General features: G+C 52.2%; 4 protein-coding genes across 4 annotated transcripts; all 4 read right to left on the bottom strand.

Moving 5' to 3' along the window:
- Positions 1–174: 174 nt before the first annotated feature.
- P152DRAFT_454698 (uncharacterized protein) lies at positions 175–687 on the bottom strand (the record flags this gene model as incomplete). The annotated part of the gene is made up of 1 exon (XM_033678639.1): positions 175–687. A coding segment is annotated over exon 1 (373 nt), but the record flags the coding sequence as incomplete, so codon positions are not given.
- Positions 688–1,114: 427 nt separating this feature from the next.
- Positions 1,115–3,413, bottom strand: P152DRAFT_446085 (uncharacterized protein; the record flags this gene model as incomplete). Its single annotated transcript, XM_033677898.1, has 4 exons — positions 1,115–1,914; positions 1,965–2,209; positions 2,278–2,580; positions 2,713–3,413. The coding sequence occupies 4 exons, from the start codon at positions 3,411–3,413 to the stop codon at positions 1,115–1,117; spliced, it is 2,049 nt and encodes a 682-aa protein (XP_033538060.1).
- A 3,632-nt stretch (positions 3,414–7,045) lies between these two features.
- On the bottom strand, positions 7,046–7,488 carry P152DRAFT_446084 (uncharacterized protein; the record flags this gene model as incomplete). Its single annotated transcript, XM_033677897.1, has 2 exons — positions 7,046–7,194; positions 7,227–7,488. The coding sequence occupies 2 exons, from the start codon at positions 7,486–7,488 to the stop codon at positions 7,046–7,048; spliced, it is 411 nt and encodes a 136-aa protein (XP_033538059.1).
- A 2,041-nt stretch (positions 7,489–9,529) lies between these two features.
- On the bottom strand, positions 9,530–11,686 carry P152DRAFT_389523 (uncharacterized protein; the record flags this gene model as incomplete). Its single annotated transcript, XM_033675988.1, has 4 exons — positions 9,530–10,938; positions 10,988–11,339; positions 11,387–11,592; positions 11,659–11,686. The coding sequence occupies 4 exons, from the start codon at positions 11,684–11,686 to the stop codon at positions 9,530–9,532; spliced, it is 1,995 nt and encodes a 664-aa protein (XP_033538058.1).
- Positions 11,687–13,242: the final 1,556 nt, after the last annotated feature.

Genomic DNA, 13,242 nt, shown 5'->3' with positions numbered 1-13,242 from the left:
CCCCTCGCCTCCATCCCCGAAGTCTCCTCTACCCCCTCCCTTCCCAGCATGATCCTCCCGCGGCACCCCCCCCTTCCCCCCTCCTCCTCTCCGCTCCTCCCCCCCCGCCGCGGCCGCCGCAAGCACCGCCACTCCATCTCCAGCGGCGACATCCCCGCGGCGTTGCGCGCCGACGCGCTGCTCTCGTGGCAGGTGCGCCGGGAGATGCCCGCGGGGGACCCGGGGAGGCCACATCGCTGTGTGGTATGCGGGGCCGGGTTTCGGCGGAAGAGCGACTTGCAGAGGCATGTGTCGTCGATTCATGCGCCGAGGGAGGCGTGGACGTGTTTGTTGGGGGGAGCGGTGGTGGAGGTGGGAGAGAGGATGGGGAAGATGAGTGGGGAGGATGGGATAGGAGGAAAAGGAGGAGGGGGGAGGTGTTGTGTGTTTTGTGGGGAGGGAGAACCGACGGGGAGGCATTTGGAGACGGAGCACCGGGCGTTGAACTGTGCGGCGCGGGAGGAGGGGGAGCGGACATTTGTGAGGAAGGATAAGTTGTTGCAGCATTTGGGCCAGGTACATGGGTTTGCGGGGCCGTTGAATGGATGGATGATGAAGTGGGTGCGGCAGATTGGGGGGGAGGGGGATGGGGGTGTATGAGGGGAGGGTGTGGTTTTGGGGTTCTTGGTGCATCAATGGAGTTTATGGGGATGGCATGGTTATGGAATTGGTGGGAAAGCGTGGGATATCCTACCCGGGCGCTTCTGGGTGCATAGTCCTGATATTCGGGCTCCTTCTGTTGATATACTATCTGTCAGCCATAAACCAATCATCAACGCATCTCAGTCTCATTTCATGTTTCACGGTCTTGACATACCTTCAGCCTGCGAACCCTCATTTGACCTACGTCTCTGTCCGAGGCACGTGGTCAGTACTGTGAATAGGCTATTCTAGCACGGAAATGCACTGGGCAACACATTTACTCCGTAGATACTTCCCGCCAAATCGAGCTCGTCTCCAACTCCCCATTCGCAGGTCTCGGTCACGCATGCTCAACTCATTCACCTAATGATCATAAACATCCATATATTCAACCTACTATCCATACTTCATAAATCCATTACTCCTCCCACCCTCACTTCTCCCCAAACTTCCCAAACTCCCGCTGCCATAGCACCAACTTCCGCGTCAAATCATCCATCATCTCCATCGTGCTCAGCCCCTGAAACGTCGATAACCCCATTTCCCCGCCCCCGCTCAACATCGTCCGTAACGTTTCCGCCACGCTCCCTTCCTCCTTCACTGTCGCCTCGCGGCTCGACGCTCCGCTGCCGCCACCGCTCCCAGGTGACTCGTCCGCGCGTCGGCCTTTCTTCGGGGTGCCAGTCCCGCTGCCGCTGCCGCTGCCGTTGCCATTGCCATTTACCCCCGGCCGCTGTGCGAGGTCGACTTGCACACGCGAGATATACTCCATCATATACGCCGCGCGTTTCCTTAGATCCGTCAGCCCGTGGCGCTCGCGGCCCTTCCGTCTGCCGGTCCCGGTTTGTGTGGTCTGGACGGCACCATCAGGCTTGTCGGATTTGGCGGTGGCACCGTTGACGACGTCGGGGTGGAGGCCGCCCGAGGCGTCGGCGGAGCTGGGGCTGGCGTCGGCGAAGTCGGGTTTGGGGCTGTGGTCGGCGCTGGCGGTGGGGTCGCGGGTGTATTGGTTGCGGCCGAGGCGGCGTTTGGTGGGGGGTCGGCCGCCTTTTTTGTGGGAGGAGGTGGGGTGAGGGGGGACGCCAGAGGTGGAGGGGGCGGGGGAGTCGGGGAGGGCAGTCGAGGTGTCGCGGGTGGGGGTGCCGTTGGGGTCAGGGAGGGTGGAGCGGGGAGGGAGGGAGTTGGGGTAGGAGTTGGGTTGGGGGGTGGATGAGACGGGGGACGACTCGAGGCCTTCGCTGGGTTAGCCAACATGTTTGGATACACTTTGATCTTCATCTTACCGTCATTTCTCCTCCGTTCTCCCCTTCCGCCTCTCCGTTTGGCGACTTCAAGGCGCCCCTTATCTTTTTCCCGAGGCTCCTTTTCCCGCAAATTTCGGGAGCCCACATCTCTCCCGTTCTTGGAGTGTTTCGAGGCTCGAGGTGTTTCTTGGTCCGAGTCGGGTATACCGGCAGATTCCGAAGTCCGAGAGTGCCCGGTGGACACGGACATGGTCCGCATTCGTTTCGACGGCGATTTGCTAGCACTGATTGTCCTTGTTAGGCCCATTCTTGGGAAGAGACATGTGGCCGAGGTTTATTGGAGTAAACTTACTCTTCGCTATCATCTCGAACTCGCTTGGCTCGTCTTTGTTCAGATCCTGTCGGCAAGTCTCCTTTGCTTTCTTCGAGTACTTTCCGGAGCACTTCATCCTCGTCATATGCGGCGCGACTATTCATGGTCGATCTCCGTTTGGTGAGGATATCGACGCTACTACGCGCACTCAATTTGCCCTGTTCACGATCTCTGGCTGCCTGAGCTTCGGTTTCTTTGATTTGGGAGGCCGAGACTTTTCGAGAAGATTTCGGTAGAGGCTTATTCGGTTCGACGACGGGGAGATATTTGGAGTATTTTTGACTGTGTCATGGACCAAGTCAGCGTGACATTCACCAAAACAAACGACCGAAAGAGATTGAAAAAGACGGAAGAGGCTCATCGTGCCATTCGATGGCTTCTCAGCGGAATCACGCTGCCAGAAGGACGACTTACCCAATAGTACTTTTACCCAGCTGATGGTATTCTGGTCTGCACTGCTCGCAAAAATATTCGTCGGGACAGGACGATTCTTCCATGATCCCGACACACCCACCGTGTTGCCAGACCTTGCAAGAATCGCACTGAATAAAGAGACTGCCAGCTTCTTCGCCGACAAACTGGGCATCCGCGCCGGTTGAGGCGATGATGGCGGCCATGGCTGGACCACTGGCCGATCCCATTCTTCCTTTCGTGGCCCGCCCGGTGGTGACGGCCACCTCCATGACCGGCGGGCCAGGGTATTCCAGTTGTTCGCATATGCACCGCGTTGTCTCTTCCTCCTCAATTATCTCATCGATGGCCTGCGGCTCGACTTCGATCTCGTCCATGTCCATGTCACCGTCGTCATCCGCTTGGGCGTAGGAGTCATGGTTGCCATTGCGACGTCCCGAGGTCCGGTTTCGTCGGGATTCGCGTTTGATGTTTTCACTGGCCTCGTCGTCCTCGACCTCATCATCAGACCGCGTGATATCCTCGGTCTTCTGAGGGCTCCCCGACTTGACGGCGGAGCGGGTGGAGCGCTCCGCGCGAAGCGACGAGGTGGCAGAATTGGACGACGAGCCATTGCCATTGTTCCCGGCGCTGTGGGTGCTGGTGTTATGGGCGAGATGAGGCGGTTGGGTTGCTCGTGCTCGAGACGAGCGTCGTGGTGACATAGTGGTTGGTGTCGCTCGTGGTGAGGGGGATGGTATGGGAGTGGAATCGGTCGGAATCGAATTTACGGAATTCTAGAAAGCCATTCACGTCATTAGCTTCCTATCATCGTATATCGGCCATAATGATGTTTTGCGAGCCATCGATAAGGTGGTCGCTGAGAAATCGGCCAGAGTGTTGGGAGGGGGTGTGCCAGCTAACAAATTCCGAGACGAGACCAGTCACGTACCGTGAGGCGTCAAGAGGTCGTATGAGACGAAACTCGAAAGACGATGATTCCAAGCAGTGTAATGATCCGGATTCTCTCTACAATCTTATGAATGGTTCCAAAGACAAGTTCGACGGACAGCTCCGCTGAGTGACCTAGCCCTCGACGAGCTTGCGGACACGGTCAAGTTGGACTGGGGCGGGAAGAGGTTTCGAGGTTAACGTATACGTCGGGAGACAGAAACATCTGGGGAATCTCTCGCGTACAATGGAAGAAAAATTGGTCGTTCAGCTACGGGTCGAGCGTGGCCAGATATGCGGAGGAACAAAGTGGACGGTGGAATTGAGCGACTCGGACGGGTTCGGTCACTCTGCCTGCTCTGTGGGCTTTTCCTCTCCTGCGCGAATGGCGTCAATCGTGCGCCAGAGCGGGAGAGTGCCATGGCGGACGGCACGCGCCAGTCCCGCCGCGCCATATTGACACACTGGCAGATCCATCGCCCTTGGGCGCGATTGCCGGCGTGACCAGGCTTTGAGGAGAGATTAATCGGTGTTGAAAATGAGCGAATAAGGGATAGAAGCCATCGAGTGGTAATTTTTTGGCGATTTAAATTGGGATTCGGAAGTCCAAGCCCGTTCGGAGCTGGTACTTTGAAGTGTGTCGTCGGCACTCAACACTCAACACCGAGTGCAGGGTCGTTGGTGGTGAGATGCAGAGATTGTTCGCATGGCGAAGGCCCAGCTGACCAAGAAGCCCGCTATTCCTCTTTAGGACACCCTTCCTTTATCCTGCCCTCCTTAGCTCCTTCCCTCCATCCCTTGCTTCATACGTCATGCTGCACTTATCAATATAGTTCTTAGGAAGGCGCATTCTCTGGATGCATGTGAGTCTCTGAATAATATTACTTAGTTAATGACTGACCCGACAAACCCCTCAAGCTCTCTAGGTACGAATCAAATTTTGTGTGACTAAGTTCAGGTACTCGGTACTCGATGCTGAAGAAGTCCTAATAGGAGGAGTCCTACCCCTTACGAACGCGCTCGAACCAGTTACTCTTCCCGAGGAAACATGCGCATTCCTTGGTGAACGAAAGTCCATCTGAGTGACTGAGTCTATCCAGAGAGTTCAATCGTCCTCGAAACGGACCAGTACCAGTCTCTTCTTTTCGCCCTCCAGGTATTAGCGCTCTCCGTGGTCAGTCCGAAGGTGAGGCATCCGGATGGTAGATCCTTTGTCACGCCAAGTTCCTGTTTAGCGCGGACTGCCTCAATTCGGATATGAGTGGTTTTTTCAGTTCCGTTGAAGGCCTTTTTGCCAAATACGACCAGGGTATTTTCGCCGTCAATGTTCTAGAAAGATGGATATATGGCATTTTGGTTGTGAACATGTTTCTATTATATCACACATCTTCAACCCCGCCGACGAAATTATCACCATCTGACCTTTCTCAACTTCATTCTAACTGCAGGGCGTTCATCCTCACATCTTCTGCGGTTATACAGGTACTCGATTGCCTGGCACTGGAAAGTTTTAACCCTATTCCCTCCTTTGGAGTAGATTGGTTTTGGTACCTTTCAGTGACTATTTAGGCCCTATACGATGTATATCGAGATGGTCTGAGTCAGGCAGGATGTGCTCGACCACCACCCATCCCATCTGCCATAGACCTCGACCCTCTCCTGCCTGCAAAGCTTGTTGGAACCGAGAGGTCCGATATATTTCCAGCAGTACTGCGGGTGTTTGCCAAAGGTATACCTGCAACCGGATCTACCCATCATTCTCACCGTCTACCGGATGGCTCGCGTCACGATCAACTTGTGCATACGAAGCCCCTCGTCCTAGACGAATCTACAAACGTATAAACCCGAAGCCAGCGACAAAGGAGAAGGTTCACTTGGAACCAGGAGATGACGTTCTCGCGGACGTCGTATCAGTCTAGAGGCCGTAGCTCAACGGTGAAGAGGATCTCAATCTTCAGGAATTTTCCCAGTCCATGATCGGTACGGTCTTCCAGAGCCAGAGGCGTCAAGTTCGCCACTAGTGTCCAAGGAGAGCAGAGCGCAGCCGGCCCCAAAGGCGCTGAAGCAGGATCTTCCACTGACAAAGCTCGATGCTCAGTTTGCGGAATATTTTTTGAAGCAATATTAATCCCTCATACACTTCTTATTCGTCGTTCTCTACGCACCTTAAGACTCTAGCCTCCATGCCTAACGCCCGTCCATTCTTGCCCCTCGCAATCTTCTCCGCCATGTCAAACCGCAATCCGGATTTACAGCGTCGACTCGGTCTCGCGTTCGGGAAATCAATTTGGTGAGAAGGTCATTGCGGATGGAAACAGGTCTCTGGATCTGCCTCAAGGGCTGGCGGTGCACATCGCCTGGTAGCTGGTGTCATTTTCCAGTCGCTGCTCTGATGGAAGAGAGGTTTCCGATTTACTTCAACCCCCGCGACTACCAGATGTTCCGATTTCTCCAACTGGCAGCAATCATGATATGCTTCTAGAGTGGTCTAGCAGGATGAATTTCTCTCCTCACTGTGAAAACTTCTAATCCCGTCTCGCCAGCGCTCCTGGTTCGGAGCATGGTATCTGGTGCGTTCAGTAACGCACATTCATCGAATTGGACAAGGTGCCGTCTTCCCGAAAGCTAACATTGAAGTTCCACGAGCTCAACTCCACTAATCGTCAGTACGTCGATGGAAAAATATCGTAAGGGGTTAGAGCATCGACGAGTCCTCTTGCTAACTCTTTCTGGCAGTATCGGTTGGCTTACCGATTACCTTTCATGAGGATCAGTAGCCGTGATAATAATCAGTGGCACCACCCATCCAGGGTCGGCTTCTATAACCCAAGCAATTCGAGATACACGGGCAGTTTTCGAGGCCATGCCTACGGCCCGAAACTGAAAGGCCCCAGAATGAGACTGTGAGGACTGAGGATAGGCTTAATAAAAACCGCGGTTGAACCGTCTTCATTGTCTAGATCAATAGGTAGTAGATTGTTCATATGGTGTATAGTACAGTGAGCCAAAAATATCAAATCAATTATCCCACAAACAAACCTTTGCCTTCCATTTTATTCGGTCCAATCTTTGCGCCTAACAATCCTTAGCTCAATCAAAGTACTCTAAGTCTACCTAAACCAATGCAGCTGCCCTACTAACACGCCGGCTATCCAATGTAATTAAACCTAGCCTCAACGCTGGGAAGGTTGGCTCTACTTATGATTGGATCGACATATGGTTTCGCGCTATCGTCGGTCTTCATTTTAGTCCCTTTAAGAGCTATAGATCCATCTTGGATTGACCAGGACTCTTCTGTAGTAAGCGGTCTTGACGCCGTGAGCCACGATTTATGCCTATTGGGATATGAGTAAGTATTTCGATAGTCGCTCTACAGTTGGGGGAAGAATCAGTTTCTTTACATATTCTAAATTCGTCCACCTCGAGCGGTATATCCATTGTTATCACAACTGCTCCCCTGAACAGAAATGCAAACATCCGTTTGCCTGTAGTGCAGATTTGTAAGGCACTTGGCGATTTCGACGTCCTCTGCGGAGAATTCCTGAGCACCCGGGGCTGAACTAGAGTCAGTCGTCTGCACCTATTACCTATGAAGCCCTTAATCGGTATTCGGTATTTTCTAAAACAGGCGTGGAATCTGTTCGGGTTACCCTCCGCGTTTTTAAATCCATGACAATTTTCGAGCGATCCGCAGCAAGAGAGTGGCTGTCCGAAGATCTTTTCGAACTCCTTGGCTAGGAAGGGCACAAGTATAGATGCTGCAGTGCCCTGTGGCAAAGCGTTCGCGGCCCCCCAAGGCCCGGCTAGGAGATAACTGCCAACAGTGAAAAGCAATGATAAGGAATGCATCTTGAATGCAGTGGGAGTGGTGTAAACAGAACAGTAGGTGGGTCGGTGGGAAGTGCGGGAATTATTGGAGTTCTATCGTGGTCAAATGTGCATCAATCGACCATTTATATATCTTTACCCGTGGTTTCCCTAGCCGCTCAGTCGCTCAGTCGTTCAGTCGTATGTTGCCAACAATTCCTCCGCCAAGTGATTAGTAGGGATCATAATATCATTAGCTATAGAAGGCATAGTCCCCCCTTCGGGGGCTTTCGCCGTCATAATGATATGTACGTAGTACTTTCGTCCCAACTATGTATCTACGAGATTGCTCGTCTTTTCTTCCTATTCTGTGTCGATGCCAACCATCGCGGCGGTACGGGGTGGCCGACGGAGGACCTCATCCCCCTAGGTATTTTGTGAAGATTTGATATTTCCAAGAGCCCAGAGATCACCGCCGCAAATCTCCTTGCCAAAATAGGGCTGGACCTATGGGGGAACCTATGGGGGAATCTGATGATGCGACGATAAGAAGAGTGGAATCGCTTGATCCGAGCGAGATTCTACACTAATTAACTCTCTTGATCTAGAGTTGATCACCTACTTGGCATGAACCGTGAACTCTGGGCGTCGTGTTGGTACCTAGTTATCAGGGTAGGTAGAAACGAGTAGGTCCATCTCCTGGCAGCGACTCCTATCCAAGTAATGCCTATATTCGATTCTAAACCGCCATATAGAATTGTCCTTAGAGCTCGAAGAGACGAGCGAGGACTGAATAGGACTGAATAGGTTGCCGCATCTTCAAGCATACAAACATTTCTTTGACGTGGATTGTAGAGCGTTCAGTGACCTCAGTGACGAACAGTCATTGTCAACGTTGTCCATCTCTCTCCACCATGGCTATCTACATCTTCCTCTTCTCGTGCCCACGACCATATTATTCCCAATCCCGGACTCAAGAATATCACACCTTCTTCTAGATCCTTTGTCGTTCACTCCGTTCGACTCCACTTCGATGGCTACCCTAAACCCCCTAGACATCGACCTCGTCGACCAAATCTCTCGCCACCTCTACCTTGCATCTACTACCTAGTCCTCTCCAACAACTCAACCCTAATCGTAGCTGCCACATTGCGTTTGCTCCTGCCACGTCGACCGCACCATGATCTCCCTCTGTATACAAGTTGATGAAATGGTCCTGGCGACTAAAGCAATGAGACGGATCAATGACGAGGACCCGAAGGGTGATTATCAGCAGTTCTTGCTCCTGCAGGCAATGCTGAACGGATTATTTCTGCCGCCGCCGTGGGGACCAGTGTGAACAGTGGAGGATCATTGGGGTGATGGATGAGGGCATTTGGGGTATGAGAGTGATTGGGCGGATGGTCGTAATTTGCCCCCCTGGGAACCATCTTCCTCTCGACACTGCGTTTGGCGAATCGGTCTCGACTCTGTTCGGTCATACGGAGATCAGTTTAGCTCACCATGATCTAGTCAACCTGATTTTGGTTGGGGATTGGAAGTTTTAAGATATCAAGTGGTCGAAAAGATAAGAACAGAAGGCAAGAGGTGTTCATGAGAGACAGGCTCCTGTTCTTCTATGAATCCATAACCTTGCCCAGGGAAACGGGTCGGCCGCAGAAGCGCAGGAGTGCAAGCTTTGCTAAATATACATGACTGGTAGGGGTTGAGGCCAAGTTAAACGAACAAGCCCATGGTAATGCACGGTTCTCCCATATTTCTCCTTAAACACTGGTTCGAGGTCTGTTTAGCTGCTACCCGTGGAATATTATATCGACGTTGGTTAAGGCAGAGCAGAGAATGAGATGGAAACGGAGTTATGCGTGTTTCCCGTCTCGATGGCTCTCATTTGAGGCCCTTAATGTCGCACTTTCAATAGTCAAGGCCATCAGTCGATCCGGAACATATCAACCTCAATCTGTGCTCTATGACTACCTCCAACTATTCACCTATACCCCATGCTAACTCCATATAACGGAACCGCCGAACTACTTTCCGGCACTTCCACCTCCGTGAACACCTCTCCGCCCTTCTCCCCACCCTATTATGCTGGCCGCGGACCCCCACCCCCAAAGCTCTGCTGCTGCTGTGAATGCGGCCACGACCGCCACAGTGTGTTGAAATCGATCTGGTCTTCATTCCCAGAGCTACCTTCGCGTTCGACTTCGTCGGCTCCGTCGCTTCGGTGCTGGTCATGGAGAAATGAGAAGCCAGAGTTGTGGAGGGAGTCGAGGTTGAAGAAGGGTTGGCGTGGGGGTTGGGGGTAGGACGGCTTGGCCTTGTAGCCGGGATGGATTTGAGGTACTTGAGAGGGGGGTAAGGGCTGCAGGGTGGGGATGCCGGGCGTGGCTGTGGTGGCGGTTGCTGACGGGGTCGAATGGGCCGTTGATGAGAGTAAATTGGCACTTGGGGGGTGAGGAAGGTAGTATCCCTGCTTCGGAGCGCTAGTTTTTGAATCCATGGGTGCCTGAGCGACTGGATTTGGATTAGGGTATGCACCTGTGGAAGTCGGCTCCGGCGAAGGACCGTCAGATGGTTGTGGGCGTTTAGCCTTTTCCTTTTCCACGACGTCGCGGAAAGAGGAGACGATATACGTCAGTGTCGATGCATGTGGATCCGTCTCCGCGCAGTAGTCCATTAGGCGAGATGCGTTCTCGATGTCGCGGGTAGCGTCGGAATGCTGGTATAGATAGACAAACTCGTTGCAGAGGATGATTATCGTGGCGCTGAAAAGGAAGTAGATGAAGCAAGGGTTTCGTCTTGGGAGATACCCAGCTACATATGCGTTTTGAAGGATGTTAATGGTTTGAGAAGATGCGGCGACACAAGAATTGCTGAACAGAGTCATGCGGGTGTACATCCGTTTTGAACGGTTCGATGCTTCTGTCGGATTGTAGCGCTTCGTAATGATCATATTCATGAGGTAAAGGAAAAAAGGGTGCGACAGCAAAATGATCGAGTGGCAGAAGAAGAGGTTGACATGGAGAATGGCGATTCCTTGACTTGCTGATGCCGAGCGAGCATGGCGCCAGTGTAGCTCTTCGACGAGATTCTTGGGCCACTGCTTGTATATATCTGCAATTTCTTGCGCCAATTTGGTCGAGATCTTGCGTGGTTGATACACACGCCGGAGGGTCATGCCGATCACTGAGCAACTCCGCACTACCGAATCAAGGCCTTGAATGCTGGTCTGATAAAATACCGCTGGCCCTGGCAAAATGGGGTCGAACGATACCGGAGTTGGTTGAAACTTGAAATTTGGGTTGAGTGCCTTCCCACTGCATTCATCCTCGGAGATTGCTGTGGGACGGCCGAGAGAGGAGGATAGGAATCGATCAAGGACGAACAGGGACCTCCAGATATTCTGTCTGGCCGATTGCGTTTCGGAAGGAAAGATCTGCGTTGTCTCTTGTCGATGCAAACCAAGAGCATATGCAGACCGCACTGCCATACCTATCCAATTATGAGCAACGCCTAGAGCAACTTAACAAGGCGAACATACCGAGTAGGGCAAATGCGGTGTTCCGTTTTGACCTAGCTAGCATATATAATGTCATGAGAAGAAGAGCCTGGATGGACCAGAAGTCGGAGTCCTCGATGCCAACCACTGGATCGTTCAAGATTTTCGCGCTGAGGTAGAATTTATCGGACAGTTCCTCGGGATTTTTCCGAAGCTTTACAATCACGTCTTCTTCTATTGAACCTGGCGCTGGCGTGGCCAGTATAAGGCCAATTGCAAACACTAGGTTGAGTAAGCAGAGCCAGGGGGCGTCAGCAGATAATGGATCCGAATAGCATGCATCCATGCGGCTGAGAAAGTCTTGTCGTTCGAAGATATGTACTAGACCATGGGTCTACGGCAGGTCAGAATATTAGCCTAAAACCCATATGGTAGACTTACATTGATGAAGAAGCTGTCGACCAGGACAACCGCGGTCTTTTTATCAGGTAGCAACTGAGGGTGTCGCATGTTTGGAATCGAGATCTGAGATTCCATGATTTTATGCCTGCTGGCATCGGCAGTGAACGGAGAAGGACCAGCGACGCTTTCGATCATCATGCGAATTAACTGGAGGTTCGCCAAAGTCGCCGCATCCCCCAGATAGACTGTACCGGGTTCATGTCAGCAAGCAAATATATTGAACCTCTTCATTCCTCAAGGAGTGAACATACGTAATCTTCCAGTGGGATCCTGCAGCATCCGAGCTTCTGAGAAAGCGTGCACTTCTTCCTCTGGTCCACTCTGGGACGTCGTACGGGACATAGTTGGAGCACCATTGCCTCCATCATCAGGCGTAGAGAGATTCCCAGGCAGTGACTGAGTCGGCTCCCTTGGAATTAAGTCCTTAGAAGTTGATCTCCCGGACCCATTAGTCGAACTCGGGATGCGCTGGTGATTGAATGTGCTAGGCGGGTAAGGCGACGGTTGATCGCCCGACAGAGACAGATGTGTTTTCGAGTCAAATCCGTTGATTTGGTTTGGCTCCTTCGCAACATATCTTGCATGGACTGTTGCCGGTTGGGCCGCCAGCGGAAAATTTAGATCTCTTCCAGTCGCTTGTTTCTTTGCTTTCGGGCCACCCTCAGGGGTTGACCCACTTTCCCGATCATCATAAATGCAATCGAATTGTCGCTTCTCACAGGTGTTGCATGGGCATTGACCGTTGCACTAAATAAAAATTTAGCAAATGCTCAAACAAGCAGGCTGGTGGCACACAAAAGAACATGGTGAAGCAACACGATTCTCGTTGGCCAATGCCTAGGACCGGACATAAGCATAAGGGCGGACAGTCTTGATGCCACAAAAGGAACGCTACACATTTATATTTTGTTCGAACCGAGATCCTGTCCAAGGGCGAGCGAGTTCATTACTCCAGGCAATTCCAGGCGATGTCCTGTGCGACTTGACCGTGAAGGGTTTATCTGCATCTGAATGGACATGGGCTCGGTGGGTGAATTCCTGAGTCATGAGTGCGCTCCAAACGCTGCCCCGATCCAGGGGAGTTGCACAAAATATGTTGTACTATTATTATCATGCCACAACCCTGGAAAGGTACGAGGATTCGATAAAGCTCATACCTGAAATGCCACCATGCTGGCGAGCTTCAAGTGCCGTTGTCCATGGAATTTGGTCCCCACGGAAGCGCAGAATGGGACATTGAAGACTTGATTGAACTTGGGAGAAAAAGACAGGCAAGGACATTGCCGAACAACGGCACATTGTAAAGGGATCCGATTTCATCGGATATCGGATGGAGCTGTGAAAATGAAGTTTGATGAACTCTCGCCTGAATGAACTCACCCGCTGTTTACGTCTCTTGCAACTTTTCAGCTATCCGCATCAGCCCCGTCACCGTCGCCTTGAGGTCGCGAGAAGGTTTAAACATATGAGAGAAACCAACCAACCTTTGACAGGCTTGCGCAATCCTCTGCCGCTGATCTGGCGGTACCTTTGGTCTTGTCATCCGAGCGGCTTCAAAGAGTCGAGAGCACTCGATAGACGCCGCTCAGTGCAAGTAAAAGACCGGCAAACGGGACGTTAGGGCGTCATGGATGCTGTACAGGATAGAGTACTACCAGGAAGCGAATGAGATGGTTAAAAAATCCTGTTAAATGTTAATCGATGACTGAATGAACATCGTTCGCTGGTGGTACGACCGTACAAGTAACGACCTCCTGTGAAGTCGTCGTGTAAGGATCACGTAGTGAACCGACCGGCAGGGTGCAATTGACAAACAATTTTGACGGAGGAAAGGA

This window comes from Eremomyces bilateralis (assembly GCF_010015585.1).
Source record: "Eremomyces bilateralis CBS 781.70 unplaced genomic scaffold P152scaffold_2, whole genome shotgun sequence".
Taxonomy (NCBI): Eukaryota; Fungi; Ascomycota; class Dothideomycetes; order Eremomycetales; family Eremomycetaceae; genus Eremomyces; species Eremomyces bilateralis.
This window is presented reverse-complemented; position numbering and strand designations above follow the sequence as displayed.